Source organism: Thunnus maccoyii, chromosome 7, assembly GCF_910596095.1.
Source record: "Thunnus maccoyii chromosome 7, fThuMac1.1, whole genome shotgun sequence".
NCBI classification, from domain to species: Eukaryota; Metazoa; Chordata; class Actinopteri; order Scombriformes; family Scombridae; genus Thunnus; species Thunnus maccoyii.
The window spans coordinates 32,912,876-32,940,727 of NC_056539.1; the positions used below are offsets into that span (position 1 = coordinate 32,912,876).

At 38.8% G+C, this 27,852-nt stretch overlaps 1 protein-coding gene across 2 annotated transcripts; it reads right to left on the reverse strand.

Annotated features, from left to right (window-relative positions):
- Positions 1 to 5,813: 5,813 nt before the first annotated feature.
- On the reverse strand, positions 5,814 to 26,020 carry pomgnt1 (protein O-linked mannose N-acetylglucosaminyltransferase 1 (beta 1,2-)). 2 transcript variants are annotated; one of them, XR_006097049.1, is made up of 23 exons: positions 25,854 to 26,020; positions 25,503 to 25,712; positions 23,728 to 23,830; positions 22,858 to 22,973; positions 22,231 to 22,296; positions 21,975 to 22,088; positions 21,593 to 21,710; positions 21,134 to 21,232; positions 20,810 to 20,937; positions 20,236 to 20,306; positions 19,373 to 19,448; positions 18,042 to 18,125; positions 17,825 to 17,866; positions 16,503 to 16,561; positions 14,873 to 14,945; positions 13,621 to 13,749; positions 12,327 to 12,452; positions 12,065 to 12,129; positions 11,893 to 11,937; positions 11,617 to 11,752; positions 11,418 to 11,527; positions 9,734 to 10,278; positions 5,814 to 6,177 (listed from the first exon to the last, which is right to left on the reverse strand). XR_006097049.1 is itself a non-coding variant. In XM_042417291.1 (22 exons), the coding sequence occupies exons 2-22, from the start codon at positions 25,620 to 25,622 to the stop codon at positions 10,197 to 10,199; spliced, it is 1,962 nt and encodes a 653-aa protein (XP_042273225.1). In that variant the 5' UTR covers positions 25,623 to 25,712; positions 25,854 to 26,020; the 3' UTR covers positions 8,963 to 10,196. The 2 variants fall into 2 exon arrangements, 1 of the variants encoding a protein (XP_042273225.1); XM_042417291.1 differs by lacking the exon at positions 5,814 to 6,177 and having other exon boundaries at positions 8,963 to 10,278.
- Between the last annotated feature and the right edge of the window lie 1,832 nt (positions 26,021 to 27,852).

Genomic DNA, 27,852 nt, shown 5'->3' on the forward strand with positions numbered 1-27,852 from the left:
TCCCAAGTGTACAGAACAGATTGTTCAACACTTTATGCGCTAATATTTGTTTTTATATTCACAAAAGGATCAAATAATTTATCACCGACTCTGCGGCTCTGCGGAGCTTGTAGCCTCTTTTAGCTCATTGTTTTGGTTTTTCTGCATATTTACTGTGTGTTTCAGTATCAGTGACACAGCAGACAGACACAGTTAGAGACGAGCTGGTGAAGAAAGTGGAACATCTGGCAGCTAAAGAGTCAGATATTTTTATCAGGAGTTGGCGGAGACCAAAACAGAGCAAAAATTGGACTTACATTCAACAAATGGACAGAAATCTGACTCCAAATTAATGCAAAAGTTGCTCTGTGTTTGTTGTGTGTGTAAATAATAAAGGTTACAAAGTGACAGGAGTTATTTTGACATAAAAACAGAATGAGAGAAGTTAACCACGACTCCCAGGAAGCATCCAATCACAGATCTTCAAATTCTCTCGTGTGCTCCACTAACAGTGAGCTGAAGATTTCATTTTGTAGAAACTTGATAAAACATTGTAGGGGGATGAGAGCCAGGTCACTGTGACCTGTACCGATGCCAAACATGTCAGCCCACCAAACCAAAACAGGAGACATCTGGAATGGCAAAGTGCCACACACACACACACACACACACACACACATAGTGCAGAAACGCCCACTCACATTTGGTCAAAATCCAAGATAAGTTGAGAAATGTCCCATTCTTCTTTAGAATTTGAGATAGCCAAAAAGTCTGGTAACCAGGATGAAACCTGTCACACAACACAAACACACACACACACACACACACACACACACACACACAGCCTGTCTTCAGTATAAAAAGGCACGTCACGTTCTGTAACGTTGGAAGAGATCTCTGACTACGTTGTTGGTAGGTTTGCCCATCTGACACCTGTGTCTCCATCGACTGATTCCTCTTATCCACCTCTTCTCTGACACAACAACATTCAGCAGCTTAAATTCTGGGTCAGTTCTGGATGAATTCTTCTCCAGTCGAGGCTCCTGAGTGTCGGATTTACGGCATTTCATTCATCAGGTTTTTAATTTTCTTTCATCTTTTTTTTTTTGGACAAAAGACTTTATTTACTGTGATTGACTTCTTACTTTTGTAAGAAAACTAACAACATTTTTACTTCATATTCTTGCTGATACATAACGTTCATTTCTGAACCTCTGGGGTAGAGGCAAAACAATAAACAACAACAAAACAACACCAAGAGCAAAAAGAAACAAATATCAATGCAGCATCATGATGAAACATAGATGTCTTTACCACTACAAAGACATTTCCTTCATATATGAACAACTTAGAAAGGAAAGGAAGTTAATAATCACAATGATAGTAAATTAGTTAAATAGTTAAAATATCAAAGTACTTCACGTTTATATTTCTTTATATTGCTATGAATGTATATTATTCATAATCATTTAATAACAGCAGCAGCAACATTTATAATAATAATAATTATAGTGATAATCATGACACAGCATTACATTCATCATCATAGTTGTAAAAATTCAAACTAATAGCTGCAACAAAAACCTACAATATCAATAAATGATTCAGGAGACTCTTGTGTTTCTATGTTGAGAAATATTGAGAATATTTATTTATTTATAATAAATTAAAAAATCAACTAAAGACGAATCAGCTGTGTGACCACTGAGCCTCGTTTACATTATTCATTTTTAATTAACATTGTGGGTGTATGTGATGTGCTGTTGTGTGTAGCTTTGTATTTTGTATGGTGTGTTCTTTGTGGGTTTTTTTGTTTGTTTGTCTGGGTTTTGTGGGTTTTTGTTGCTTTTTTGTTGTTTTTTGGGGTTTTTTTTTTTTGCTTTTTTGATTGTAATGGACTACAGATGCAAATTAACTTCAGGCTAACTCCGGTGCAGTGCATCATTTATGCTTAATACTGCACACTGTCCTGTTCAATAAATCAAATCAATCTTTTAGAAGAAATCCTGAAACTCTTTCTGACGAGAAGTTTCCCTTTTGTCTTAGCAACACAAAGGAGACGTCCACAATTCGTCCTCGTTTCCAACGGCAACAAGAACGCCCTGCTTGTCTTAAAAACATTTCAAGCCTGTTTTCTTCTCTATGAGCAGGCCTGCGTATGAGATGCAGAGTTCAGTACATCTTTTGTCCTGTGTGTATATTATTCATTAATGTTCCATCTCCTGCCCTTGAAGATTACATGCATTGTGACACCAGGATGAGTAAATATTGACCAATAACAAGCCAGACAATAGAGGTGGAGGTGTGGGCATTGTTCAGCTGTGCAGCAGGTTATCTGTTGCTCCTCAATGACTGTTCTCATCACAAACCCTGAACCCCGGCTTCCAGGCGCTCTCTTCCTTTTGTTCTGTATGACAGAGGACAGAACTGACAAGGAGAGAAATTTGAGAGCGAGAAGGAGAGTTATGCTAATAAAGCTCATTTGAATTCATTGAAAGAGAGAATGACAGGGAGAGAGAGAGAGAGAGAGAAAAAACACAATAGGGGTGATGTCAGATGTACAATAATATAAATACTTACAGTAATACTGTACGCTGTTTCTATCTATCACACATGTGCAGGTGTACTGCATATATTTTGTGTTACATACATTTGCTGTGTGGTTTCCAGTCTTTCTGTAACTAAAATATAGTTACAAGTTTCAGAGAGGAGGAATTATCTCAGTAAATAAATACAACGATTCTTAAATTTCATTTTATTTTTGTTATTTTTGTGTTTTAGACTCACCTCTCTGCATTTAATCAGAGTCACTTCTACTTGTTGTTTTAACTTCCTGTAGATGTTTCATACATAATCCTTCCTTTTTCCAACTTGATAAGATTCAAGATGCTTCCAGACTGACTGTGATACAACAACCACTGTGTACGTTTATTGTATGTCACACTGAACGAGACGGGTCTGATAAAGTCCCCCTCCAGTCAAAAATGTCCTCTTTCAGCTGGATGTTGTTCTCTGTGTAGTTTGTTTTTACATTCATCTGCTGTTTGGAGCCAATCGTGGTCCAGTGTACAACTTCCACAAGTAGTGATGTGGAAACTTGAAGCCTGAGAATGAACTTTACAGTGAAGCAGGAAACATCTGGTGTTGAAATTAAATATATTTGCATATTCATAGATTCTGGATTTTAAATGAGTGAGATGGAGGAGATTAAGGTTTTTAGGAGGTGATTTAGCTTTTTTTTGTGATAAAAACATATTAGACACATGTTTCTTGCTAATGCATTTCTTTGTCTTGTATGCAAAACACTCCTCTGTGTTTGAACAGTGCAATAACAATTAAATTATCTTGTCTAAAATTGAAAGACCTGCAGGAAGTGTGAAGTGTTTCAGAGATTAAACAGTGAATTAAAACAGTGAATTAAAACAGTGAATTAAAACAGTGAATTAAAACAGTGAATTAAAACAGTGTTAACAAGAGAAACTCAGAACTGCAAAGTCGTAGATTAGCAGCTTTCATTTGAGAATTTAAGGTATCTCATTTTATTTCATCCTTTCCCATATTCTTCTTACACGTGTTGCATTAACACAAAACAACATTATTCGTATTATGAATGTTGCTATGGCTACATGTCACGGCAATGACGACTAGTTGACATGGAGATCCAGACCATGTTCGCTCCAACATCCAATTATACACCTGCAAGGTATTTAGAGTTAAATCTGTCATCATCTCAGTGCTGCTGAGCTCCATGTTTAACAATAACCCCCCCCCCCCCCCCCCCCCCCCCGGCTCACACACACACACACACACACACACAAAATCAATATTCCATCTACATCTTAGCCATCAGCCTCTGAGCTCCGGCTCATCAGAATGCTCAATAGGTCAAAAATGACATTTAAAAGGCGACACACACACACACACACACACACAAGCACGCACGCACACGCATGCACACACACACACACACACACGCGCACACACACACGCACACACACGCACACACACACACACACACACACACACACACACACTCTGATACGAACCAGCAACTCCTGACTGACAGACACAAATGACCAGGTTTGGAGCTGGAAGTGCTGTTGACAGACAAGTGTGTGTGTGTGTGTGTGTGTGGCCCCCAAAACTAATGCCTTGTGGGAAAAAAAAAAAAGCTACGTGACCACGTGACCTGGCGCCACTGCCAGTCAGTCACAACACACACAATTACTACGACGTTAGATTCAATCAGTCATGAGCAAAAACAGACCTGAACGTCCCTCTTAATTAGACGTGATACAAATGTTCACCAGCAGACACGACGATCATAAACACAACCAATAGTGATGAAGCTCTTGGTGTCAGTCTGTGTATAAAGATGACTGTGGCAACGTGTTTGTTACAATAAAACATTCTGAATTTGCTAAAAGCTCAGTCACACCTCTGACTTGTTTCCTCTCCATAGCAACCACAGCTGGATACTGTAGTAATCACCACACTAGTGTTTAGACACAAGGTTAATAAATTAAACTAAAGGCCACTACAAAAACCTACAGCATTGTTAAACGATCCACTCTTGTGTTTCTGTGTAAGTGTAACGGGGGACTATATTAGCCTCACAGTTTATAATGCCCCTGATAAGTTTGTTTTATATGGCTGATAATAGTGACAGCCTTCAGTCTCTGTGTTGTGTTGTGATGATGATGATGATGGTGGACTCCAACGAAGACACCCAGACAGCTCCGATGTCGATTCAATGATGTCTGTACGGGATCTGGGGGATACAAGCCCGGTCTCAGTAAAACTATTTAACATAAATAAAATCATAATCAAAGGAAACTTACAATACTAATAAATGATTTCTGTGACGAAGCTTAATAACCGTTAAATAACAACTTACAGGGCCGACGGTCGAACCTCGACCAGGATCAATAACTCACTATATTACAATTTATTGATACAGATAATCACTCTGAATATCAATATAATTATAATTAGTAATAAAGTCTCTCTCAGGTCAGCTAAACATTATTATTTACAGGTTTCCATTTAACAGTCACACACTCACCTGGTCTGACTTGTTGCCCCGGTGATGCTTTATAGCTGCATCGTTACCATGGATACTATGTAGCCAAGTATTAAATATTAAATATAAGATAACAGCATAAAATAATTAAAATAACACAAATATGTACACCATACAACTATTAAATAATAATAGTTGTAAGGTGTACAAGTGTGATGTGGAAACTTGAAGCTTCCGGAGCACAAACACTGAGAATGTTCTTAACATTTTAAAGATTTTAGCAATGTAGCTGAAGTTCTTTGGATGGAAAAAACACATTATTACACAAAGCACCTCTACTATTAAAAAGATTAGTGAAACTATTTTATTCTTGGAAGGAGGGAAATAACCTTCTAAAATATAAAACATCAGGTTTTAAGAGGAAGTTTTTCCAATAATTTCATGTAAAGTCGCACCTGATAGGAGCCAAATCTTCTGATTTATTACATCACAGGTTATGAAAGTCAAAGCACAAAAGGCAGGAAAACCACGTTTGTCCTTGGTCAACCGCAGTGGACGGAGAAACCCACAGACCCCCACACCCCCTCACCCCCCACCCCCGAGGATTTGCATACATTTCCCTGGCGGCGTGCGTTTCCTCTCACCGCCGTCGCCTGAAGCTCTCCTGGGAAATCTGCAGGCAGCACAAGGCCACACGAGTACAAAGATCTGAGCTAAGAATAACAACAGTTCCAAGTTTATTCCATGAATAATATGCACTAATAATAAATCCATCTATGAATTATTTAAATAGCACACAGTACAGTAAGGCCTCAGTAAAAAACATCTTTATTCATTTCAATGATAAAAGATAAACTCATACACATGTCGAGCTGCGTCTAGTGTTCACAGATCCTCGCCGTCACACATACAACAACGTACCTTCCAGTATTTTTCAAATCAACGCAGCATTGAACAGAATCAACTGTATCTCTGAGACCATGAATTAGTTTTTAACTTCAAGTCAACAAAGAAGCACACTGCAAAAAAATAAATACATTAAAAAAAAACAGTGAAATGAGTTGAACCAAAAAGTGAAATTTCCAGGACGCACACACACACACGGACATGAATTCAGTCACGACGCCGGCTGTAATACTGCTGAGGAAGTGGTTCTGTGTGTCTGACAGCATTATCTGAACGGAACAAACACACAGATGAAAAAAGGATTCTGCAAAATACTGATAGAGCTGCATTAAAAATATGACAAACAAACAAACTCATTCATTTAGTCGGTACAGTGTTTCGTATACTGAGATGAAGCAGGTGATGATGACTCATCTTTAAGGTGAAATGGTTGAATCACAACTGGATCAAAACTCATTTCAGTAACACTTTATTTTATCTCCATATCATTTATAAACTGTATAGAAATAATAAATGGTTTCTGACACACTATAATGTATTTGTAAGCAGATATGAGCACTTGCTTAACTTTATCAATCAACAGTAGAGCTGCAACGATGAGTCGATTGACAGAAAAGTCCTTTTTTAAGAGAGAAATTCCCAAATTCCAGCTTTTAGAATGTTTAAAATGTGAATATTTTCTGGTTTCTTTAGTCTTTTATGACAGTAAACTGAGTGTCTTTGGGTTGTGGACTGTTTGTTGGGACATCTGAGGACGTTACTTTGGGCTTTTAGAAAAGAAAACAGCATTTTTCACCATTTTCTGACTTCGTATTGACCACAACATGACTAAATAATTAACTGAGTACTAGAAGTAATCAACAGATTAATGGATAATGAAAATAATGATTAGTTGCAGCCCCAGTTGACAGCTGTTAGTTCTCATAAAGAGATTTGGTAATTGGTGTTTAAATGCTTGAAAACATATTATATATGATTACAATTATGTTCTATCATGTGTATAAATAGCTAATAAATGCTTTTTAACACTGTAAAGAAATGTTCAAGTGTATAATCATATATAATAAATATTGACAAACACATTAATTAAAAATGTTCTTGCTTACAACCACATTATTATCTGTTAGAAACCATTTATCAAGTGTTTATATGCTGCTTGTAAATTCATAATAACAGAATTTATCCAGTTTACAGTATGATTTTATGTGTTGTAGCTTGATCTCAACTGTATGGAAGCACACTGCAGAAAAACAAAACAACTATAAAATAGAAAAAACTATAAAAAATAGAAGTTTTCTCTGATGATGACTTACGAGATCCCAATTTAGAAATTACAGAGATAGCGGCAAGATCTCGTCAACATGAGAACCACAAAAAAAATATAATTTCATGATGATGGATTCCAAAGATTCAGACCAAATCCAGCAACGCATGAAAAGTGGCAGCCCTCCCATTCATTTCAATGGCAGCAGTGTGGGGACCACATGGGGCCGTAGTGCTGGATTTGGTCTGAATGCAGCCGAAAGACCAAATAACAAGGAAAAAAAACAAACTTTTATTTTGAAAAACAAAGATAATTTAGGTGTTATGTTGAGATAATGGACCTAAAATCAATAGCAGCGACCGGGGCTGCTCTGAACGTCCGTATGATGGTTTTAGTCATTTAATAGTCACATCTCAGGATGTTGATTTGGCTGCTGATAACTGGCTGATGCTGCTTGTGAACAAAAAACCCCCCCAAACTTCGGAGGACGCTATGAGTGACTGAAGCAAACAGCAGAACAAACACCTTCCTCGCAAACGCTGCTGCGGCGTTCAGGTTAAAGATGGCCGCTGTTTAAAGTTATAAATTACAGAAGGCCCCTTTAAATATCTGTCTGTCTGTTATGTGCTGTGGTATCTCAGCTCTGTACTCCGTCTATATGAACTGAAGTGTGTATAACCAGGCTGAAGTTGCTACTACGTACTCTTCAAGTGTTGAAGCCTCCGGTTGCTACGGTGGCTGAGAAAGACCAAAACTGATGAAGAAAAAGGTTTTCACAGATTTAACAGTTACAACACTGTGATGCAAACACAAAACAAGAGAAATAACAGACTATGTTCATCTAGTATGACGACATCCTGAAAGGTATGGGTTTTTTTTAAAGAATAAAAGCATAATTTCATCAAATTGTACCTAAAGTCTGTAGTATTCAAATGTTGTGGTTCATTTTGTAGTGTAAATGCTCAGGCTGGGTATCAACATCTATACACAAAATTCAGTTTTGATACTAAATGAAAACTTAAACCTTTTTACAGAAGCCAAATTCATTTTTTTTTAGATCTTAAAGGACAAATTCACATTTTTTCCAAGTCTTAAAAATATTCAGGTACCCATATGATCAGTGAAACAAGTTTTTCTTGCTGTAATTATTCCTCTTTGTTCATCGAGTGCTTTCAGTGGAAGTGACGGGAAACAGAATCCACATCCCTCCTTCTGTGCAAATATTTATTTTAAAAGCTTTTCTGAAGCCGATATGAAGCTTCTGCCGTCCAAATCAGTCAAAACTTTCAACGTGACAGACTTTTTAGTTGAGCTGCAACAATTAATCGATCGGTTGATCATCAGTTATGTCATTTTTCGAGCATAAATACAAACATTTGATGGTTTCGGCTTCTCAGATGTGAAGATTTGCTGCTTATCTGATATGACAGTTAATTGAATATCTTATCATTTTAGACTGTTAGTGAGACAAAACGAGCAAATTAAAAGACATGTGGCCTCTGAGAAACTGTTCATAGATGAAATGAGCGATCGATATACTGAGAAAACAATCAGAAGATGAATTGATAATGAAAATAATCATTAGCTGCAGCCCTACAAATGCACTGCAACTCAACAGGGAACACTGTCTGGAAGCACGGGGAGGAATTCTGGACTAATTAGATGCATTTCGGGAGATATCCAATCGATTTGACTAATTTGGACGACTGAAGCTTCATATTAGCTGCAGATTGACTTTTACATTTTGGTGTGAGAGGACTGTGGATGTTGTCCTCCATCACTTATAGGAAGGCATCCTTTAACCTTTAACCTGACTATTGTTTTGAGTGAGACTTGAAAAACTGTGAACTTGTCCTTTAAAAACCAGTAACCTGTCGCTTCCCACAACCTGAACATTTGAGAAGCTGTAAGACTTTGGTTCTAGGTTCTGCATCACATTCCCATAAATAAACATTTAATGGATAAATGCCATTAAATGGACATCATCAGGTCAAATGTGGTGATTTTTATGGGCTGTTTGGTAGCTAATCTTGACTTTCTTTTACCTTTTACATGTAATGAATATATGTCAGTACCATTAAATTAATAGAAGTTCATTTATAACAGTGCTTCTGTATTTGCTGTGTTATTGTAGTGTACGTTGTTCAGTCTGAATAGTTTCCCTCATAAAACCTGATCCGAGCGCTCAATAATACTAAAAACCCACAGGGCTGTTTATCAACTCTCTCACTCAAACTCAATATCTAACGCTGAAAAATACGCGGACCCCTTTAAAGTTTTTTTTTCATCAAAAAATATATATAGGCATGTATATACATTATTATTATTTCATTATCTGTAAAGGTTAGGCTCTTAAAAAAATGCATTGATCTTGATAAAAGTGGATTTAAAAAAAAAAAAAGCAAACAAGTCACTAAACTCCTTTTTTGATTGATAAGATGTAAAATAAATAGAGATAAGTTATAACTTGTATGTACAAGATGGACAAAGCACTCAGTAGTTAAAAACACAACAAAGTAAGAAAAACTAAAGTGTAGTGAGTGTGTTTGTGTCAACTGTACCGTTCCTGCTGAGAAGTTTCAGTTTGATTTTAAGTTTTTTATCTCTTCTGTTGAAGGGAAGAAAGCAGACCGCGGATCATCCCACAGTTGTCACGGAAACAGAAAAAAAAAAGGACAGTTTTCAGTCGTCGCACGGCAAACTTACAAACTGTTTTGGTTGTTTCAAAAGTCAACTTCTAACCAAAACTGTTTTTTTTTTTTAGAATCACTGTTCCTCCTCAGGTCCTGGGACGGATTCAGTAGTTCAGTGTAGTGTTAATCCCTCTTTCATTAAAAAAAAAACAACAAACTATCTTCCTGCACACAAGTTCTAGGAAAAGTCAGTTTTTGTAGTTGTGGGTCCCAGGCTGGATTATTAGTGGTTGTTGTTGTTGGAGGAGGAGAAGAAGTATTGTTAAGGCCTGGGCTGGTTGAAGTGTGTGTGTGTGTGTGTGTGTGTGTGTGTGTGTGTGTAACATCAGGTCTACATCTGCTCCACCGGTGCTCCCTCTTCTTTGGGCGGAGGCTCCAAGTGAATCGGAGTGACGCTGGCTGGTTTCTTCACGCTGACGGACAGAGACAGAGTAGAGATGGGTATCATTAGGATTCTTTCTCAATATATAAAGCTCATACATGTTCTGAGAGCAGGTTTACAGTTCTTTTGTACTTGTGGCAGAAAAAACTATTGTGTGTTGAACTGTGAGCACAACCAAAACACACTTAACCCTCCTGCTGTTCTGCTCCTGATGTGCTGCTTTCTAGGTGTTAAGGTGGATTTATAGGACATGAAAGATAAATGTGTGTTATAGGCTTTGATTTATAGTTGAGTGTCAGATTTCACCTGTTAATAACCTCCGACATCAGGCCGTATCTAACTTTTATTATATTCCCCTCAGGAACTGTGTTTATATTGTGTGAGTGACGGTGGGGAACACACATACTGTACCTCTGAGTATCACCAAGAGGAGTGTTGAATAAAACAGATGACATCTCTAGTTCTTTTTTTTTTTTCCAACTTTCCATCGTGAGTCCAGTAATGTCGTAAACTCTTTTAAAAGGATTTGATATCTTCTAAAACTGACAGCCGACCCACATGTGGTTCTGTTTATACGACACGAAGCGTCTGTGTAGGTGGACGTGTTTACACCGTAGACTGTATCAAAATATGGATGTAGTTACCGTGAGCCGCTCCGGCCGTCGCCATCTTGGCGGTGCGTGACGCTGCCTGACTCCCAGCCAATCAAAAACGGGCAAAGAGGCGGGGCCTGAATGGCTGAAACAAGCCACCTAGCGGCTGGCGGACCTGTCACTCGAAGCAGCCATGTCCTTCATTATGCAAAACTTTACGGCTTAATAAAATTTAAACTGGTCAGTTATAAAAAAATTCACCCCCCGTACAGTTGTCATGAAAGAGGAAATTAGCTACAGAGACCAAAACCGATGTTTGTACCAGGCTGTAAACATGTTTATTTCTGCTGTAAAGTTGGGCATTTTAACATGGAGGTCTATGGGGATTGACTCACTTTTGGAGTCTCTAGTGGCCATTCAAGGAACTGCAGTTTTTGGCACTTCCACATTACAGCCCTGGAGGTTGCCGCTTGGTTAACACGTGTATGTTGGTCATATATTTCAGGCTGGATTCAGACGCCCGTGAAAACCTTTGTGGCTTTGAGAGCATGTTATGTTTAATTGAAGCTTTACTTACGAGTACGGGGAAACTGGCACGGCCACCACCAGGACGTGATTCCGTTTTCTGAAGAGCCGCCACAGACCTCTGTGGTATCCTCGCACATCCAGGTCCCAAACATGGAGGCACTGAGCAGAAGACAGAGAGAGACATGAGTGCTCTGAAACGCCGGCGTTGTTAGCAGATCTTTAAAAAACGACAACAACCGACTGTGTACCTTGGCGAGCTCGGTCCAGGTGGATGTGTCTGTCTCCGTCTCCATCTTAATGAACATGACGTAGGTCTTCCCCTCAGAGTCCGGCAGGAACGAGTCCTCACACGGGTTCTTAGTGTGGTCCAGCACCTCCGCCTCCCTGGATCACACACACACACAATTTCACAATTACAAAAAATACAGGAGACAGGTAAACTGTACGTTTATCTATCTGTCCATTTTTGTAGTTTTTCACCACCATATCAACTCATCTACATGTCTTTTGTGAATCTCACTCACTTCAGCAGGTTTTGGATTTCCACTTCATAAGCATCTTTCTTTAAGCTGTGAGGAACAAACACAAGAACACCGAGACAGTCGCAGTGTTGCCATTTTACATTTCAAGACACAATTCAAGACTTGAAAAACAACAACTCAGTGAACAGGGGTCACATGACCTGAGTGTACGCACCTGTCCACGTTCTTCAGCTGCACGTTGGGAACAGTGTTGAACTTGTGTTTCTTGAAATAAACCTCCTATATGATGATGATGAAGATGATGAGAGACAAAAAGCAAGAGGATCAGGAGGAATGATTACTCCAATGACTACAAATGTACAAATGTTTTTTCTCAGATTTTTACAAACAAACAGAACTGATGAAGGTACGGTATATTTATGATGTTGAGTTGTTGTCCTGGTAACTTCAGAAAGTATTTTTCTTTCAGGTCTTACATGGAAATAGCCGTTCATGTTGAGGCCGATGATGCCGAAGTGGTAGGAGCGGGAAACGTCAGGGATGATGCACTCTCGGCCTTTCCTTTGCTCCGGCATTCGCATCCACATGTCCCAGTCCCACAGCTACAACACACACACACACACACACACACACACACACACACACACACACACACAGTCTTCAACACAACTACAAACACAATCTAACACTTATTTAAAAAGGACCATAACAATGTATTTTCATATTTAAAGAAACGATAAAGTGGGTAAACTTCCAAAAGCATTTTACACCGTCTTTTTCACCGTCATACTGCTAAAAGAATGACGAGTAACCTTCAACTATTTATTGAGTGAAGGAATTGATTTCTGTCAGTACTTCCAAGCTTAATGCTCCAAGTTTATTATTATTATTATTGTTATTAATATAAGTAATCATTTAACGTGAGCTGGACCCAGATAAGTGGCAGATATTGGATGGATGGACTGACTGAATAAAGTCAGTCCATCCATCCAAGGCGAGTGGTTTTTGTTTCCTTTTATTTTTCTTTTGACATATATTTGTTGCTTAAGCTGTGTTTTGTACAGTTTCAAAAGAGAAAATTGATTATTGACTGTTTTTCCTTGTAATATGTGTAATACTTTATTACACATTCACAAACCATGTTAGAAGTTAGAAGAAACCATGATGGTCCAGCCAGTTGGACAAACAGACATTCAACTGCAAAATAAGTTTTAAGAAACACAATTCAGGCAGCAGGTGTGAAGATAATGTTCTTTGGTGTTCTTGCTTTCTTTCCAGTTCCCCTAACTTGATAAGTAAAGTAGATTTTCCATGTGAAATGGGATTTTGGTGGTTCTGCTGTGACCTTTAGTCAAAGTATTCTGTATCCATCTTGTGTTTGCTTCATGTCACTACATTACCCTGAGGTAGAAGCTCTACTTGATGCGTCTTCCTGAGTTTGCGGTTTCTCCTTTGGCTTTTATGCTGCAGGTTTGAATCTTGACTTGTCCATTATTAGTGGATTAGCTTCCTGGCTAATGTAGCTAGCAGTGTTCTGCATCTTCCTGCAACATCATCTACTGTTGCACCAGGATCATTTATAGTTTATAGATGTAAAACGTCTCCCGACAGCCGCTAACACATACAAAAATAACTTATAACTCCTGTTACTGTTGACAGCAGGAAAGAGACAATATTCAAGACTTTTGAAAACCTTCTAAGGCCTTTTTTTTAGGAATCTAAATACAAGGTTGTTTTTCCCCAGGACCTGCAGATACCCTGCTTTAATACCTTCTCAGGCGTCGGCCACTTTGGCTCCAATTCGTCCTTGTAGAGGCTCTTTTTCAGCACCCAGCCCAGACCGGGCATACTCTCCACTCTGTAGAGGAGGGCAGGGTCCTCCGCTGTGTGCTCATAGCCCTGTGCAACATCATCAGCATCATCATCATCATCATCATCATCATCATCATCAGCATCAGCATCAGCATCAGCATCAGCAACAGTGTGAATGATACATGCAGGTCATTCAGTGGGTAGAAAATGACTGAAGCAACATCAGGTGCAGGAGGAAAAGAGGAGAAAAGAGTGGAAAACTCGTTCATATTGTCAACGTTCCTAAACACAGAACACGAGGAACAGATCCTGTGGACGATCTTAGATTACACCTGCAGGTCGAAAGAAAACTGATATCATGACATGTTCTGATGTTGACGTCACTGCAAACTATCTTTAAACCTCCAGAGATGTTCAGACATTCAGCTGTCAACAGCTAAAGACATTCATACATATCATTATGTATCATTATCAGCCTGTTACAGCAACTCTAACAGGCTCATAATTATATATATATATATATAAGCAAGTTTTTGGTACTACTATTAAGTCTTATTCATATTTAAATTAGAGCTGCAAGGATTAGTCCATCAACAGAAGATGAATCGACAACATTCTAATTAATCTAATTGTTTAAGCAACTTTTTAAGCAAAAATGGCAAAATTCACTGGTTCCAGTTTCCCGAAGGTGAATATTTCTGGTTTTCTTACTAATCTATAATAACAAATCGATTATCTCTTGGTTTTGGGCTGTTTGTTGGATGCCAGAAGACATTTTGAAAAGTCACCAGAGGCTCTGAAATGTTCTGATGGGCATTTTTAACAATTTGCTGAGATTTTTCAAACCACACGAATAATCAATTAATCAAGACAATAATCGGTAGATCGATCAATAATAGGAATAATCGATATCTGCAGGCTTATATTCAATACTACAGCAAACTTTAAACCAGTTTTAGCTCACTTCATGAATGTTGGGACGACACTGCCGTCACATTTCTTTTACAGGCAGATGAGACCTGCAGCTTGTATGTAGGTACTGATTTAAATTAGGCTTCATTTAGGAGAAGTTGTGGGATGAAAGGAAACATGTAAACAGTGGAGCCCTGACACACATTCAGACAACCAAGTCACTGATAGGAGATGGATGAAGGGATGTGGGTGATGGAGGGCAGGTGTAGTGTGAGCAGGTGAAGCGGTCGGGACTCACCTGGTCGTTCCAGGCTGAGATGCAGTACAGACTGTCGTCTTCGTCCAGCAGGTGGATCGTCTGACTCAGAAAACTGCAGGAACAATAAAAAAAAAAAAAAAAACAGCAACATTACTGGAAGCAGAATCACATCACATCAGTGTTGTTTACATCAGTATTATCATCAATGGTGTCAGGTTGCCCTGGGCAACAAGATTCAGACCACCGCCCATCACTTGTTTTATTGGTCTAGTTTCCTGTTTTCAACCATTTTCTTTGTGTTGATACATTTTTTAAAGGACCAAAACGTGTCACCAGACTGTGAACAAGGCAACTACTTACAAAACTCAAATAACTTCTTACATTCAATTTGTGAAAGATCTGACTCAGAAAAACATTTTCACCCACAAGGACAAAATATTACACATTTCCAGTAACAGTAAAAAGAAATCAGAGAGGCTATTGAATACTTTATTAGACTCTTATACATTCATCTATAAATAAAGTATGAAGGAATTACATTTTTGGATAAATCTAACTAGACCACCACGACGTTATAATTTCTTTCAACTTATAATCTTATGTTAACTATATGGCCAAAAGTATGCGGACACATGAGCATTCTACCCATATGTGGTAGTTGAGGATGTTCATTAATCTGCAGCTGTAACAGCCTCCACTCTTCTGGTTTCACTCTTTCCACCAGATGTTGGAACCTGCCTGCAGGGATTTGAGCATTAATGAGGTCAAACACTGATGCTGGCTGATCAGGTCCGGCTGGTTGGTGTTGGACTGGGTTGAGGTCAGGACTCCAAACTGGGAAAAGCATTTCTTTATGGAGCTGCTTTGTGCACGGAGGCAGTGACACGTTGAAACAGGAAATGGACAAATACAAACTGTTGCTACGACGATATTCAGTTTACTATCATAGAAACCAGAAAATATTCACTTTTGAGAAGCTTGAACCAGAGAACTTGGACATTAAAGAATGATTATGATTAAACAATTATCAAAACAGGCAATTAATTTAATAGTTGGCAACTAATCAATTAATGGACTAATTGTTGCAGCTCTAGTATTAGCTTTAGTAAAGAAATCTACTAATTCTGACCAAGAAAAATGAAATAAAGCTGCATATATTTAAACGTAAGCCCATTGAATGACCTTTACAGTCTGATATCTGTAAATCAATATGTGAATTGAGGACTTTGCTCATCTAAGCTGTCTGTGTGTTTCCTTACAGAGTTAATAGAAGTAAACATTAAATAAAAACATGCTTGTCTTTGGTTTTGACTGCTCTCTAACTGAAAGCCTGAAGCAAACCGGCATTAAAACTGAGTGAGACGACGCCTGCGAGTGTTTCTCAACTATTTGAAGTGGAAGCTTCAAACAGGCCGGTCAGCCCAGGAGGGGAGCTGGAGCTTTTACAGCAGCAAACACAGTTCAAAGCAGGCTGTCCAACAAAGGAAGGAGCCGAGAGCAGCTTCATCACTGTGGATGTACTGCCCTCTAGTGGTGACTCTGCCAGCTGGCTTCATCAAGACTATTTCTATTATTCATTACAACATTGTTGGAATCAAAGTTCCTGTATCATAATTGCTGAGTTATGTGCCATCTTTAGTACTTGAGGACACTGAGAGCAGCAGCGTACCTGAAGAAGTCGATGGAGATGTCCAGATCTTCCTCTAGGACGATGGCAAAGTTGGCATCCTGAAGAAAAAATAAAAACAAAACACATGCTGGGTTTGTGCTGTATGGAACCGCAAAGTGTTCACTATTAAATACATTCATTTAAGACATTATGAAATAAATAATCATATGTGTAAACAGTGCTAATTATATGAATGAACCAACAATTTGTGAGATAATTGAAGAAATGTGTGAAACACAACTCATTATTATGAAATGTTCATTTTCATAATGACAGGATTTTATTGGATGTAATTTTTATCTAATTAAAGACATTTTTATTTCAAAAGGTTTGTTTTTATTTCATCATGGATGGAGTTAGATAAGTAATAATGTAGTTAGATAAGTATAATAAAGTAAGATAGTCATTTTTGCTGGCTTTTTTGGGAATTCTATATAAGATGTAGTTTATTGTTGTACATCTAAATCTAAATCTAATTAACACCGATATCTCCTCACCTACAACACCTATATTTCATGTCCAGCCTTATTGCACAATGTCACTTTTCATAAGCTCGACAACTGCTAGCTAAATTAGCCAGTTAGCTCCTGCTAGGATTGTTTTATGGTTTTTGGGGTAGCTGCAGTCGAGCCGTGCTGACGTGCTGCGAGTGTTTTTCTGCTGTACGATAAAAAAAAGTTTGCAAAAAAAATGCAGTAAGAGCTCTTAATCTAACATCTCACTGTGGCTGTTTCCTCCCTGCAGTATTTATAACTGATCCGCTGACCACATCTTGATGTGTAGACTTACTAACGAAGCTCTAAACACATTTCATCTCAGTTTTTCATCAGCGGTAACTTAACACAGCTCTGCATGGCTGAACTCGATCAGGAAACTGTAAAATAAAGCAGATATCTGGAGAGAAACTTAATTTCTAACCACAAAGATTCAGTAAGAGAGCTGAACACAGACAGACTTTCTGGTCTCCAGCACAGTTAAGCCTCCAAACACTGTTTGAGGAGGAGGAGGAGGAGGAGGGGGTTCAACACAGACTGGCGGTGGTCAAACCCTGCCAGCCAGCAGGACTGCAGCAGCGCGGCTCACCACAGCTGCTGTGAGGCTGCAGTGGAAATCTATTTCACTGCGGGTAGGCGCAGCAAGGAGCAGCTAAAGCAGACCAACCCTGGCTGATGGAAAAACCCCTATTTAGCAACCTACTTTCAAGCCTGAGTGTTTGATACTGAAAATATTTTGGGTGGAATACCGCCACGTAAATCAAACGGCTCAACATGACATTTGACACATCTGATGAAGAAGACAAAGAAGAAAAGTGAAATACTCACTGGGTGAAGGTTGAAGGTTGCAGTCAGACTGGCCTTGTAGTGCTGTGACAGAGAGTGTCAGAGGACTCAGTTACTTTCACTACTTGAACTCTGGCTGAACATCAACAGGTTTTTACTTATCTATTTTTTTTAATCTGGGTGTTTTTCAGTGATAATCTGAGGCAGGTTGGTGTGATTTAGGTCTTGATCCCTGAATGTGGAGCCGACTGTTGTTTACCTGGGACACTCGGGCGTTCTTGATGCTGATGGGTGTGTGCTGAACTCCCTTCAGTCCAAACAGCTCCACGACATCCATGGGCTCCTGGGTCACACACACACACACACACACAAATATATGATGAGTGGTTGAGTGGTTTATAAAGGATGTACAAGTGGGGCTGAGTATCTCTGAAAGATTTCAACCAGAGTTTTGATACAAAAACCAAAACAACACAGACTCTGAAACGTTCTTGTTTCTTGTGATCAGTTTAGTTACTAGACAGTGGTTTTAACTGTAGCATCACATCATCCCTGAAGGTTAAAGTTCTAATTCATCAAAAGTGTATTAAAGGATAAGGCTGGCTGTATTTTATATCTTTCTTATTGTCAACAAATCCCATAAACAGACCAAAACCAACAATGTGCTCCCTCATCTCTCAGTACTTCCTGACTTCCCCAAGACCATTTGTTCCTGCTGAAAGCATAAATCTTTACAGGTCACAATTATTCAGTTATGCAGCGGGTAAATAGTGCATTTGTTGGGCACTATGTTTGGGCGGATTAATACATATGTGGTGAACATGAATGAACATGTCACCCAGTGCAACAGTGTGACTCACTGATGTGTTTTTAGTAGTTTTTTGGACAACAGTGGAGCTCTACGGCATAACAGGCTTTGGAAACACGCACAGTAGTTGTTAGTAGATTAATTTATTGTTGGTTTGCGTCTTTTCATGAGATTTCCTGACAGTAAGACACACATAGAATAGTGCCAGACTTAAAGTTTAAGGGCCTTACTCTTCACCTAAAGGCGAAGAAATGACTTGATTTAGCAAAAAAAAAAAAAAAGCTGAAAGCTGAATAGTAATTATATGACTTCATAGACTATTATATGCTACCTTAGCTGTAATGTGCTTGAATCATGTGCAGTCTGTGCTGCATTTTTCCTCGTCTCTCTCTGTTATGTCACATCCCCGAACAACATACTGACTTGTATTTAAAGAAGGTCCAAGTAACAAGTCTGTCGCAGCAACTTTCAGCATTCAGCAGAACATGAAATCTGTCGTGTTGCCCAAAGTCTTTCTGTATTTTTTTTTAAGTAACCACAACAAAATACAGAGATTTTTAATTTCTGCTATGTTTCCTGTTTTTTTCCTCTCTCTCTCTCTCTCTCTCTCTCTCTCTCTCTCTCATCTCTTTTAATACAGATATGTCACAAAATTATAGTATATAAGTAGTCAAATATATATAAAGTCAGTCATAGTGTTAGTTTAAGTGGTGGACTGATCAGCAACAACATCAGAAGGATTTAATGTGAGAAAAAATAAGAAGAAACAAAAAACCTGATACCTCATAATATCCATCGATGAACACTGTGATCATCTGCGGGTTGACGCCATGTGCTGAAAGAAGTGACCTCAGCATCCTGAAAACAGACGACAACTGGTTGTAATTTTAATTTAGGCACAAGAGTGGAATGACCGTATATCGATGCATGACCATGTGATTTGTTCCAATTTAACAACGGGTGGACAGGTAAGTGTAATTTTCCTTCATATTAATACTAAATGTATTTCTAGGGGAGGGCCCGCCATCTTTCTTCATTCATCCTACGGCAGCTTATTGCAGCTCAATGTGTTTATGAACTGAGGATTTTTTTTTCCAGTACAGATAATTTAAAATCAAATTAACTGTCAAGTCAAGCAGCAAGTGATTTACTAAGAAGAATATTTAGTGTGTGGGGGCCTCGTTTGTCTTCATTCCTTTAGGAGTAAAATTGAAATGTAGTTTATCTATGGAACAGCTTTACAGGGTTTCTGCAATATTTAACAAATTACATGTGAGACTTTTTAAGACCACATAGAATTTAACATGATTATTACTGGTCAAAGACTGAAAGAAAACCAGTAGAAACGATAAAACCTACAATTACTCATTAAGTACAGGAATTATCACATTTTTGTCAGTGCAAAATAATGAATTTAGTGAAGTTTTTACTAAAATCTTCACGTGTCCATTAGAGGATGAGCTTCCTGTAGCTACTGTAGCTGCAGTAGTGACAGTGTTTGCTGCAGGTCTGATGGTTCTGACTGAAACTCCACAAAAAAAAAAGCCCGAAAACAAAAAAAACTCCAAAAACTTACAACTATTGTTACTGTCAACAGCAGGATAGAAAAAAGGGATCAGTTTTATCATCAGTTTCCGGGTCTTACCGGTAGAGATAGTTGGGTCTGTTCCCTGCGATGACGGCAACAGGGACGTTGAGGACATTATTACTGGGCAGCTGGAAGAAAGAGAGAAAATAAAGTGAGTAAAAATGACTTGTCGTTAGTTTGTTTTGAGTGATTTAAGAAAACATGCTAAAATTCTCTGGTTCCAGCTTCTTGAATAAGAGTATTTTCTGGATTCTTTAGTCCTCTATGATAGTAAACTGAATATCTTTGGTTTGTGGTCTGTTGCTCGGAACAAAACAAGACATTTTAAGTTGCATCTTGGCCTTTGGGGAAAGAGTGATTGTCATTTTTCACCATTTACTGGCATTTTACAGACCAGAATACTAGTCGAGAAAATATTCGAAAGATTAATTTACAGTAAAAAAAAATCATTAGTTTCAGCCCTAAAGGGAAAACTTTAACAAAAACACTGTGTATGTCATGTGATTAGGTTAAAATCTACTAACTTTCAGGCTTTTCTCTCCATCCTTACTGTGAAAAGGAAGCAACTAAATAACAAACGGTCCGAAAAAAGACCCCACAGTGAAACGAGGAGTCGTGTTGTGCGTCTTACGGGGTCGGGGTTGAACTCGATGGGTGCCGGGTCCTTGCAGCTGCAGATACTGCCGTATCCTTCCACTTTGCTGCAGAAGAGTTTCCTCCGTCTGTTCAGCTCCGTGTCGGCCCAGTGGCACTCTGCTTCTGCAGGAGGGAGGATCACAGTCAGAACATTAGAAAGTAACTGGAAATCACCATCAAGTGGTCTAAAATGTAACTCAAAAAGGGGACACATGTAGGTCCAATTTAAGACATAAAAGGAATATTCCAATATTGTATAACATGGCTTGTTGAGGTTTTGGTTATGATATATAAAGTGTTATTGAGGCATATATCTTACCTTCAGAGGCTGTGAGCTGCACCTCGGTTTTCAGCAGCACCGGGTCTCCCCAGGTGGACAGAGCTGGAGACTTGGAGTGTTTCTCTCCGTACACCTGACCTGAACACACAGACACACAGTCAGGTGTCACTCAGTCAAGTCAGGTACAAATATGCATATATAATAATAATATAATAATGTATGTTTCATCATATATTTTTGAAGAACATATGAAAATTTGAATTTGGCATAAAAACAAAAAGCTTTTCCTCCTGTTTCCTTGACTTAAGTCCTACTTTTCTCTCTTTTAACATACATACAAATGATTTATATAACATTGACATACACACACATACAAAGAGAAATTCAAAATGAAAACTGAATGAATAACAGAGCCTGGATACCACTGGAGGTGGTAGTTTAAGAGGGAAAACTCTATTAATGTTATGTTTACTTTAAAGTGAAAGTTTGTTCCTTTACCTCCTTTCTTCACCACCAGAGTCCACATGTCCCTCCAGCTGAGGTTGATGGACACCTGGCTGCCCAGACCCTTCAGCAGGTTCTTAGCAGCGTCCTTCAGGTGGAACGTTCCTTCATCCTACACAGAAAAACACAAACAAACAAAACACTGAAAACTGGAACGTCAACCTCCTTCAATAATAAACTGCGACAGAGAATCTAAGAACCATCCGATCTCCTGGCTAGCATCTGTTCCACCAGCTTCTCTATTTATTTATTTTCAATGATGTTATTAATGTTTATAATATCAACAGAACCCATATCAACATGCTGTATGACACGTGACGATAACGTATGAACAACCGATACTTGATTCATCCCTGAGACGGTGGCAGTGACTGACCTTAATGGTGAAGATGAGGACTCGTCCTCGGGTCACCATGTTGAGGAAGAGGATCATGGCTTCGTCCTCGTGGGGAGAGTAGGTGTCAAATATCCTCTTGGCCATCACATGACCCTGAGACACACACAACAACAACAGTCATTCATTTCTCTGAAAATTTCTGATTTGAGCCTATTTAGTTAAAAAAAAACATTTTGATTTGTGTTTTTTTTTTTTTTAACTAAATTGAATTAAAGAATATTCAGTAGATGCTTACAGTCGCCTGGTTCAGAACTATCACATGGATGCCTCTGCCCTGCTCCCGCATATCATCCTCCAACACCTGCAGGAGACCAACAAAACACAGAAGTATTTTACCTGTATGCTGGACGACATAGTGCAGTTTAAAGGAACAGTCTGACAGTTTAGGTAAATCCTCTTGTTTGCCATCTTACTCAGAGTCAGATCATCTCCAGTCCAGGAGGTGTTTAGCTTAGCTTAGCATAAAGACTGTAAGCAGGTGGAAACTGCTAGCCTGTCTCACATCACAACTGAAAAACTTTACCTGACAAACTCAGACTCTGGGTTTGATGGCAAACTGTGTTTTCCAAAATTGGGCATTCCCACAATTTAATTAAATGAACAACAGCATGTCATTGCTGTCTAATGAAAACCAAAAACAAAATGATAGATAAAAACTAGATAAGATAATAATAAATAAAATATGTAAGAGGGAAAAAACATTTTAGATTAAAAAAATGATTAAAATAAAGATTGATCACAGATACAAAAGATGGCCAAAGGTACGAAAATAAGACTAAACTTGTATTAAACCATAATAATCCTTGAATTTATTCAATGATGTCCAAGAGCAACATTCAGTCAATCAGTCAGTTGAACTCACGGTGGTGCCGTCCACCGCCACGTAGACTTTGGAGCGGCTGGAGTACACCTCGATGTCCAGGACCTTGCGCCCATTCGCCGGCCTGCGTGGTGTCTCCATGTTGGGCATCACATCATCTAAAAAGGAGCATTACACCAAGATTAGGTACGGCAGAGTAAATGGAATACATTTGGAAAACACACAGTTGTGATGTTAATGATCACATCTCTATAATTAGTCTCTAAATTTACGCTCTCAGGGTTTTTCAACCTTTTGAAAATATTTTTTGCAAGCGGTTAGATCTAGCGGATACATCTTTATGATCTCATAAGACCAATGATTGTTCTAACCCACTGAACTCCTTTCCAAAAGTTACTAAATATGCTCAGCAGAGATTTGTGGAAATGATGCATAACGTCTACAATATTTCCATTTGATATATTGGTGCAGACATAAATAACATGGAGTCTTGGTTTTGAATATTTCACTCAGTGTCATAATCATAGAGCTTTAATGGAACAAGCTGATACAGAATATATATTTGATATCTTCACGGTGTAAAATATCTCAGTTAAAAGGGGACATTAAGTGTTGAGGAGATATTTTATTTATTTTAGCACAAATAGTAAAATTTCAGGAAACTTTACCTATGATAATTGTAGTGTGATAATTTGATACCAGCACACCTCTACTGTCTAATCAATCAAAATGTGTCACCCTATTTAAATATTCAGCTGTAACAAGGTAAAAGATGATGAACTGACCACAGACTCACCATTTTTCATAACGACTATCAAAATATTAGATAGTTGTTGAGTTAGATTTTAGTCTACAGCTGACGCTAGCACCCATACAGAGGCACCAAGTGAAAGATGAAAACATGTTTCATACCGTATTCTTGAGCTGCTGCATCTTCATTAGCTACTCTTCTTGTGTCCAAGATGAGTTTAATGTTGACTATGACAGTTATCAGCAGAAAGAGCACAGCGCCAGCCTGTGGAAGGACAAGAAAAAGCTCAGTTCGGTCTGAAATCTGAACTTATTTTCAGGGCTTTGACAAGTTTTATGTAGCATGTGAATGTCAAAGCAGGGTAAGCAGCTAAAATTTGATGCTAAAGCACACTGCAGTTGAGACGAATGTTAAGACTCTGCTTGTGGTTTATGTTGCTGCAACGCTCTTTAGAGACTGCAAACACTGTGCTTTGAGAATCCCAGGGGAGACTGTCTGAAAATGTATTTAAACAATATCACCTCCTCTACGGCTGAAATTAGACTTTCCACATCCACGAGGGTCCGCATGGCGTAAATTTCATCACCAGAGGCTGTATGCGTAGGCTCTGTGCAGACATCTGCGTACCTGCAATTTGTTGTGTCCGCAGCGGTCCGCGCGGTCACACTGTCTTCCTGTAGGCAGCGATCTACTGTGCATGTGTGGAACGCGGCATCCTCCAAGCAGAACCCAGAAGGTAGTTTACACAGAACAACTACCTGTCTGTGGTGTCTGCAGCAGTCTCTGTACACGTCCACGTCGAACAAACCAGTCCAGGTCAACTGGTTAAGAGTGTTTAAACCAGTTTAACCCACCAGATATCATGTAATGCATTCTGCTTATATAAACACCTGCCTAAAAAACAACTTCTTTACTACTTAAATGAAGGGCCAAGAATCACCAGAACGTCATAATAAGGAGCTCAAAAAAACTGAAAAATGCTCACAGCCAGAGAAAATCTCTCTGACAAATAAGCTGCATTTGAAAACACACTTGCTATTCTCGATGTTATCACAAGGCTTCCAGGATGAGGACCATCTTCTCCTGGGACTAATAGTATCTTGGGGACGCTTTACCAACAGGACTGATGTTTCTTCAAAAAGTCTTTCACGAAACTGGCAGGAGAACACAGGAACATGTTTTTCTTGCTGTAATCATTCCTCCTGTTCATACTGACCATTAGAAGATCCCTTCATAATGCACTTACAATGGAAGTGATGGAGGACAAAATCCACAGTCCTCCTTCTGTGCAAAAAAAATGTATTTAAAAGTTTATCTGAAGCTAATATGAAGCTTCAGCGTCCAAATGAGTCAAATCAAGTAGATATCTTTCAACGTTACAGTCTTTTTAGTACCAAAGTTCCTCTTTTTGTTACTATACTTCCACCTGCAGCTCAACAGGGAAACACTGTCCGAGGAAACACAAAGAGGGAATTTGATGCTAAAAAGACTGTAAATGTGTCAGATATCCACTTGATGTGACTAACTCAGACTGCTGAAGCTGAATAGAAGCTTCACAGAGACTTTTAAATGACTGTGTGGACACACTATGGATTTTGGCCTCCATCACTTCCATTGAAAGCACATTTGAAGGATCTTTTAATATCCAGTATGAACAGGAGGAATGATTACAGTGTGGAAAACCTCTTTCACTGTTCATTTGGACACCTGACTGCTGTTTTAAGACAGACTTGAAAAATTGTGAACCTAGTAAACAGACAGAGAAGAAGAGGAGAGGCTGGGGCACTTTGGTTTAAAGCCACCTTATTACCACAGTGAGTAAAGATGTGTCAGTTCTGTCATATGTGGATCATAGTTGGTTTTGCAGAGAAGCTGCAGCAGCAACATAAACCCACATCAAACTGTCTGTGTGATACTTTTCCATCTTCAGACGGACCTGACAGAAGCGGCGGATCGTCCTTTTGTTGGTCAGTTTGTATTTCCAGGTGAGGTACAGGCTCCTCTGTTGGCGGGGGATGAAGGGCTTGGCTCGGGGATTGGGGGTCCAGGTCTCCATCCCGGACCGCGACGGATCTCAGACCCTCCTCCTGCGGCAGGGACCACCACAACACCACCACCGACACACGGCTGGCTGTCACATCGTCATCTGAAAACACCGGGTCACATATATAAGTCAGCCAAGTTTAGCTAACGGCAGCTAGCTCACTAACAACAAGAAACTTATTATTTCTGTCTCCGGGTTTTAACACACTCGATTCGTTTCTTTTCTGCTGACATTTCTACTCACAGAGTCGTCAGTAAACTTGGCATTATCCTTTTAGTCTCATAGCCAGCAGAGGAATCCAGCGAAGTAAGAAAAGCTTGTTGTTGTTGTTACTGCTGCTGCTGCTACATGCTACCATGCTACATGCACGGTGTTCTTCCTCTTCTTCTTCTTCGTGGTCTGTAATGTTGGGAATTTAAACGCTTCCGGTCTCAACACTGCTCTCCACAGGATAAAGAATAAATTACCACAGTCACCGCTCAAGGATAGCCCCAGTTTGTTCCCTTCATCATTACATTGGAGTCACAGAGTTAAAATAAATAAATAAATAAATCAAAATGTATTCATATACACACAATTCATACAGTGGAAGTACTTTAAAGTGCTTCTCATGAGAAAACACAGGAATAAGTTAAAGATCCCCTCCAAACATGTTATAAGACATATAAGAATAATCTACTTTGAATAATAATGTATTTCTGATATGGTTTTTGCACAAAAACGTTCAATTCCCTGGTTAGAAATTCTTAAAATTATAGTTACTCCCTCTCCCTCATTAAAAATCCAGAATCTATAAATATGTAAATATTGTTCATCTCAGAAGTTTAACTGCTGGACACAAGATGTCTCCTACTTCACTGTTAGGTCAATTCTCAGTGTATGTGCACTGGAGGCTTCAGGTTTCCACATCACACTTGTGTAAGTTGAATATTGGGCCAGGATTGGCCAGTTGCGATGTCACAAATCATGCATGTAGGTACACACCTTTAACTTTCATTATTCAGTAAAGGCTTTCCACTCTCAGCAGATCTAACTGAAGGAACAAAAATAAAAACAAGAATCAAGAGGGAGAAAAAGAAAGAAAAACACAGAAATGCATGTTTAATAATAAAGACAAGCTAAATACTTGATTTAATTGTTAAATTAAAAAAGCAATTAAAAAAGCAATTGGATAGAAAACAAAAGCTGACGTATTAATTAAAATCCAAGCTAAAAAGATACATTTTAACTTAGCTTTTAAAGGTTTAAAGGACATCTCTGAGGTGTCTGAGTTTCCTGTTTGGTTTCTGCTGGTCGGAGGCTCCACAGTTTAGGGGCGTAGATGAAAAAAGCTGCATCTCCAATATTTTTATAAGTATAGTGTTGAGAGAGCAGCTGGGTAAATGAAGATCTAAGAGTTCATGCAGGAATATGTGGATTTAATAATAGGCCGAGCCTAAGCCTTTTGGGCCATTGGAAATCAATAAGAGGACTTTAAAATCAATTCTAAAAGCTACAGGGAGCCAATGTAATAAAGCCAGGACCGGTGTGGTGTGGTTCCTCTTCTTTTTGTGAGTCAGGAACCTAGTGGCAGAATTCTGAATCAGTTGAACCTATTAATTGATTTTGTACCTGTTCAAAAAGCATTGCAACAGTCCAATCTACTTGTTATAAAAACATGGATGAGTGGATGTTTTTTTGATAAAAGCTGTTTTGGTGATCTTCTTCCAATGAGAGGTAAAACTCAGTTCAGGGTAAATAATAACACCCAGACTGCTTACCTGTGTATTTACTTGTAAGGCCAGGTTCCCCATTCTGTTGCTGTGGAAACATGTACAACGAGAAGAGCAGCAGTCCAAGGATATGTAATAAATTGATAACCACCGTTGTAATGCCATTTATTTTATTATCTTATTATGTTGAACTTTCTTCATAGTACACCCTTCTGGACATGCTTACTTTTTCCATTATTAAATCACAACCACACCCTTTCCCCAAACATAAGTTTTTTCTTGTGTCCTGTTTAACTGCTGGACACAAGATGTCTCCTACTTCACTGTAAAGTCCAGTCTCAGTGTATGTGAACTGGAGGCTTCAATTTTCCACATCACACATGTGTAAGTTGAATATTGGGCCAGGATTGGCCAGTTGCGATGTCACAAATCATGCATGTAGGTACACACCTTTAACTTTCATTATTCAGTAAAGGCTTTCCACTCTCAGCAGATCTAACTGAAGGAACAAAAATAAAAACAAGAATCAA